General features: G+C 43.3%; 1 protein-coding gene across 2 annotated transcripts in view; it reads left to right on the top strand.

Moving 5' to 3' along the window:
* The first annotated feature begins 1,563 nt into the window (after positions 1 to 1,563).
* The window catches only part of Cops3 (COP9 signalosome subunit 3), a 25,679-nt gene continuing 20,942 nt past the window's right edge, over positions 1,564 to 6,300 (top strand). Inside the window, exons 1-2 of one of the 2 annotated variants that reach the window (XM_026408696.2) lie at positions 1,600 to 1,736; positions 5,654 to 5,783. In XM_026408696.2, coding sequence (XP_026264481.1) covers positions 1,682 to 1,736; positions 5,654 to 5,783 — 185 coding nt within the window. In that variant the 5' untranslated portion in view covers positions 1,600 to 1,681. Of the gene's footprint in view, positions 1,737 to 5,653; positions 5,784 to 6,300 lie in introns of both variants that reach the window. The other variant, XM_026408697.2, reaches the window with a different exon arrangement.

Below are 6,300 nucleotides of genomic sequence, written 5' to 3'. Positions count from 1 at the left end.
AAAGTCATTCATCTAAACATGTCTCAAGTCCATCAATTTATTTCCATCTCTACTTTAAAGAGTTACAATTATAGTTATTCATGGTACAATCATTCAAGGCACACAGATTTCATGTCAACAACTGGGATAGCTTCCTAACTGGCTCTCTTGAAGTTTTATCTATATGAAGCCAGACCATTCTTTTAAAGATGTAATCTGATTGTGCCACTTGCTTCTATAAAATCCTCCAGTAGTTTTTTAATCATCCCAGGTAAAAGCCCATTATCTTGAACACTGCTTACTTGACGTGGCCCCTGTCTGCCTTACAGTCTTACATCCTCTCCAAAGCCTCTTTCTTCAGAGGTCAATTTGCGCCATTTTTTCTTAAGAAAGATTTCCCCTTGGTTCCCAGATCTGGTCAATTTCCTCTGTTGCACGACCTTATAGAGCCATGTTCCATTCTTTCAGGGCACACTACCTTTTTTTCTAGGGTCTTTATGTATTCATCATCTACAGGAGAGAAGGAGTAAGACCATTTTTGTTCACCAGGACATTTCTAGTGTCCGAGCACAACAATGTTGACCATGTAGGTACTGGATTAAACATACGTTGGATGGAGTCTTAAAATGTGCATTTCTCAGTTCCAATTATGTACCAAATCAAGAGAGATGTTTGACCTAAAAAACACTCCATGCCAGTTAAAAGCCATTGTGGCAGGGCGCGGTGGCGCTCGCCTGTAATTCCAGAGGCTGGGGAGGCTAAGACAGGAGGACCGCGAGTTCAAAGCCAGCCTCAGCAAAAGTGAGGCGCTGAGCAATTCAGTGAGACCCTATCTCTAAATAAAATACAAAAATAGGGCACGGAATGTGGCTCAGTGGTTGAGTGACCCTGAGTTCAATCCCCAGTACAAAAAAAAAAAAAAAAAAGCCATTGCTTAAAGTGAAAGGAACAGCATGCTTTTGAAGTCAAGTGGAGGAGGGAGAGGTCAATTCCAGGTGGGAAGCCTGTTCATTCAACATATATCTTGAATGAAGATCCTGCTCACTCCCACTAGGTACTATGCTGTCTCATAGGCCCCAGGGCGTTGTGTGGGGTAAACAAGGTACAGAATGTGCGCACACAGCTACTGTGATAGAAAAAGGATTTGAACCTAGTCTGCTTTAAAAAAAAATATTTTTAGTTGTAATTACTTTTTTTTTATTATTTATCTTTTTAAGGTGGTGCTGAGGATCGAACCCAGGGCCCCCCACCTCCCAGGCAAGCGCTCCATCACTGAGCCCCAGCCCCCACCCCCTCGTCATGGAAGACGTGGAAATTAAGCCGGGCTTAAAGGAGCTGGCCAAGTGAAAAAAGACGCGCAGCCATTCCTAGCCAACTCTGGGCCGACAAACACGGGCTTAGTTATGAATTTGGTTCCTTCCTTTCTCAACCATTCGCATCTAATTTGGGAAGCGATTCCACGGCAGCATAAAAATGCAGAAGGACGCCAGGGAAACTTCCGGACACCGCGAGGAGAGAAACCGTTTCCACGGAAACAGTAATGTGTTCCCGACAAGGTGAGATCTCGCGGTGCTTGAGCCAGGGGAAGTGACGTCAGGCCTCTCCGGAGGCCCTCTGGTGGATCGCCGCGGCCCCTCCTCCCCGAGCGGCCGCCTTTTCCCGCGCGAGCTGCCTCTGGTGCTCGGGCCGCCCGCGGGGAAACATGGCGTCCGCCCTGGAACAGTTCGTGAACAGTGTCCGACAACTCTCGGCTCAAGGTGAGGCCTTAGGCCGAGGGGCTGGGCCTGGGTGGGCCTCGGGGGATGGGCCTGCATCCTCAGGCGCCAGCGCGGTCGGTTGGGACCGCCCTCTTAGTCCCAAGCTTCGTCTCGGGGGCCGGACTTGGGGTTGTGGCGCTTAGACCAGAGTGGGATCGAGCGCCGCTGAATGTAAGCAGCCCTCTCGAGTTCTTGAGCCCAGCTGTCTCCTCCTGCTAGACTCACCTCCCTGGGGCCGCCGGAACCTTTCCTCCCCCCCCCCCGGCCCGGGCCCCTGCCACCGGGCGCTGCGCTTGACAGTTTGGGGGCGTGACTTCCGCCGGGCGCCTTCCCGAATGCCCATTGGCCCATTGGGCTTCCCTTGCTTTCAGTGATTGGCGCAGCGCCTTGTTCGTCTTGTCGCCAGCCGGCCGCCCCCTGGTCTAGGCCGCGGGGAGCGGGCAGAAGGCGAGTCCTTTCTGGGCTCCTTGGCTCCGAGGCTTGCCTTGGCGGATCTCTCAGCAGCCAGCCGGCGCAAGCTGGGGAGCCTCCGCACCTATTTTGGTCCTAAAGAATGCCAAGGGAGCTCTCGCTGATGGGACTCCATTTCTATGGTGCGGAGTTGTTATCTTGATTATTTTGCCCTTGTTTTTCATGCTCTCTGGCTCATGCATCTCATCATCTGAATATGCCGAATACTTGACTCAGGATTAGAGTAGTTAGTAGCTATGAAGGACCCTGTAACTACCCGGTACTTGCATATTCTTCATCTGAAAGATAAAAATATGTCCCTACTTCATAATGATGTTATGGGGTCGAGTGGAGAAGCACCGTGAAAGCACTTGGAACAGTGTTTGTCATGGGGTGCAGTAAATAGAGCTGTAAATTGTAAGTGCTAGAAGCTGTGTGACCTCTGACAAATCACCTTTAATCCCTTGAATCTCTTTTTATCTCCATTTGTGGAAATACAGGGTTGCTGTTTTGCTGCTGTTATAAGGCTTCGATGTTCTGGTTTGCAGTCGTGCTTAGTAAATAATAGTTCTCTTATTTTCGTTATTATTAAAAGAAATTAAGGGGCTGGGGCTCAGTGGTAGAGCGCTTGCCTAGCATGTGTGAGGCACTGGGTTCGATCCTCAGCACCACATAAAAATAAACAAAGGCACTGTGACCATGTACAACTAAAAAAAAAAAAAAGAAAGAAAGAAATTAGGTTCACAGGCCGGGCACAGACTTCCATTTTTGTGAATGAGGAAACCAATCTTTCATTTCTGCAACACACTTAGTTTCTACTTCCTGGGATGTGATGTGGTTAGAAGATTGATATTGGAATCCTGTCTCAGTCGCTTGGTGAGACATTTAATTTTTTTTCCGGCCAATTTTCTCATTTACAAAATGGAAGAGGACTGTGAAAAACCAAGGAAGGTCACTTATCTGTAAGCTTTGATAGTTTCTCTGTGCAAGGCAGTGCTTTGGAAAGAGTATGCTAGGCAGAGATAAATATAACTTTTCACTGCCAACAGCTTCTGTGCCTTACATTCATTTTGTAGTAAATGTTTAAGTTTCTGTTCAGCTGCTTTTATTCTGAATTTTCTAACATGGACCTTAAGTGAAAGAAATGTTGTCATTTCCAGTTCTCTTAGATTAGAGGGAGTTTCCCTGGGCGCATCTCTGGTTGGATTCATTTCACATGCACTCTGACGCTTAAACTTACTTTTGACAGGCATAGTGACCCTGCACTAGTTAAATGTCTGATGATTTCATAGTGACCTAGCTTTTATTTTAAGTGTCACCTCAGCTTTGGTTATTTAATTGGAGGAAAACTAATGGACTAAAATGTTGATTTCTGGGTATTTCAAATCATTGTGAATGTATTTAGAGTAGTGGGTGTTTTTATGTTTTATTTTATATATTTATAGCCTCACTATGTTCCTGAGGCTTGTCCTGAACTTGCCATCCTTCTGCCTCAGCCTCCCAAGTTGCTGGGATTACAGGCATATGCCACCACCCCTGGCTGAACAGTAAATTTTTAAAAGGGCAAATTATTATTTTTATTTATTTATTTATTTTAGTTGTAGTTGGACACAATACCTTTTATTTATTTATCGAGCCCAGTGCCTCACACGTACTAGGCAAGTGCTCTCTTTATTGGTGGTGCTGAGGCTTGAACCCAGCTCCTTGCACATGCTAAGTGAGTACTCTACTGCTGAGCCACAATCCCAGCCCCTAAAAGGGCAAATTATTTAACCAGAAGATGCTCTTTCATAACTACCAGTGAGTTCCATAATAAAACGACAGTGAGCTGTATTTTTCCATCTCAACAGATGTTTATTTTTGTTTTCAAGAAAAATTAAATTTGAAAGTATTTTAGTTTAGGAGCCCTAGAAGTTATCAAAGTACCTACCTACAGTCATTTGGATTTAAAGTATTATACTGTTTAAATGTTCTTTTAATAAGGGAAAAAAAAATCACCCACTACTGTACAGAAATAATTGAAGGACGAATCTTGGGGTTAATGCCCATGGAGGGCTGAGATTGTGGCTCAGTGGTAGAGCGCTCCCTAGCACATGCGAGGCCCTGGGTTCGAGCCTCAGCACTACATAAAAATAAAATAAAATAAAGGTATTGTGTCCAACTACAACTAAAAAATAAATATTTTTGAAAAAATGTCCATGGACATATCCCTACCACTACCCCCAAATGTTGCCAGGATGTCTGTCTTCAGGATTACCATCAAAATTGATAGGTTTACTTTAAAGTACCAATTCAGGCCTAATTAGGTTCTGTACCTTAGTTGTTTAAACTTATCATTATGATATAGGAGAAAGAGTGATGATCAGTTAGGAGAGTAACTAATTCAGCAGCTGCTTGTTGATTGGCTACTAAGCAGGCACTGTATTCTGAACTGGAGAAATGAACAGTCCCTCCACCTGAATTTACTTTGAATTGCCTAACCACCATAATCCCATCTGATGGAAAGAGGGCAGAGAGGGCGAATATCCAATGTAGTGTATCCATCCAACTTGGGGGAGGGGGAGGCCCAGAGAAGGCCTGAGTAGTTGAATGTTGAATATGAGTCAGGTAGCAGATACGAAGAGGGTTGGAGAATAGCATGTGCAGAAGCATAAAGATGAGAGGACATGTAATGATGATTTTCTGGGCTTTTGTGACCAAAGAGTAGGTATGTGAGGCAAGGTTGCAAAGGTGGCAGGCACCCATTATTTAAGAAGCTATATAAGCCAAGCTGAGTCATTTGGATTTCTTTTTATTTTTAAATATATTTTTTAGTTGTCAGTAGACCTTTATTTTATTTACTTATATGTGGTGCTAAGAATCAAACCCAGTGTCTCACACGCTGGGTAAGTGCTGTACCACCAAGCTACAGCATATATTTATGTCTGCCTAGCATACTCTTTCCAGTCTTTTGGATTTCTTAATGCCATTGGAGTAATTTAATTGAATTTTCATTTTAGAAAGATCAGACAGTACCAGTATGGAGTACTGGAGAAAGAAAGATCAAAGCAGACATACTCTTTAGAAGATGTATGATGTAATCCAGACGAGAAATCATGAGGATCCAAATTAAGGCAGGGAGAAGAGAGACAAAGGATTGGAACCAAGGAAAGTTTTGGGTACAGAGAGAGAGATGTGGGAGGTGGTGACAGTAATGTGTACATTTCTGGGTTGGGGGACTGGAAAAGGCACTGGAGGAAAGGAGAAACTTACGGAGGCTAGAGAGAAATAGGAGAACTTCTAACTAGTTCTGAGTCACATGCAAGTTGTTTCACTCCTTTGGTCCTTTTGGGTCCTTATCCAAAAGGAGGGAGACACAAGAAATCGTCTTTGGGCACTGTGGGCTCTGAGGTACAAAGTCTGCACTTAGCATTCCTTTAGTTTAGTTGGTGCTGTGATTGAATGCTAGTGTTGTTCCTGTTTTGCAGGGCAAATGACCCAGCTTTGCGAACTGATCAACAAGAGCGGGGAACTCCTTGCGAAGAACTTATCCCATCTGGACACTGTACTAGGGGCTTTGGATGTACAAGAACACTCCTTGGGTGTCCTTGCTGTTTTGTAAGGGACATCTTCTTTTTATAATTTTGTGCTTTTTAAAACTGAACACTGCACTTTCTGGCTCTATTTTATTTATTTTTATTTTCCATTTAGAAAGTAAGTTATGTAAACAGCATTGAGCTCTTTCACAAAGCTAAAATTATTTTACTTATTCCAGCTAATCATTACTTATTATATTTTGTTCAGTTTTATAATTTTTTTGGCTCTCGTTTATGTTTATACATATTATGGAAATTTATTTTAAAAAACAAATGGCCATGCCAATTATAGGCACTATTGTTTGCATTTATCTGAATGCTTCTGTTCATGTAGTCTGTAGAATTGTCCATACTTTCTAACTTGGAAAGAAATAGGAAGAGTGACAGAATGGGTCATGGTGGAATACACTGAATGAAAATATCAATTTTTATTTCTTTTGACTTGGCACAGATCTTCAAACAAGCTTAAGCTATTTAAGACCAAATTAAATAGACCTTATTTCAGCTGGAGTTTCTTGTAACTCTTTAGACCTGATAGT

The sequence above is a fragment of the Urocitellus parryii genome, chromosome 7, assembly GCF_045843805.1.
Source record: "Urocitellus parryii isolate mUroPar1 chromosome 7, mUroPar1.hap1, whole genome shotgun sequence".
NCBI classification, from domain to species: Eukaryota; Metazoa; Chordata; class Mammalia; order Rodentia; family Sciuridae; genus Urocitellus; species Urocitellus parryii.
The sequence above is the reverse complement of the archived record's forward strand: the minus strand, read 5'-3'. Positions and strand labels throughout refer to the sequence as shown.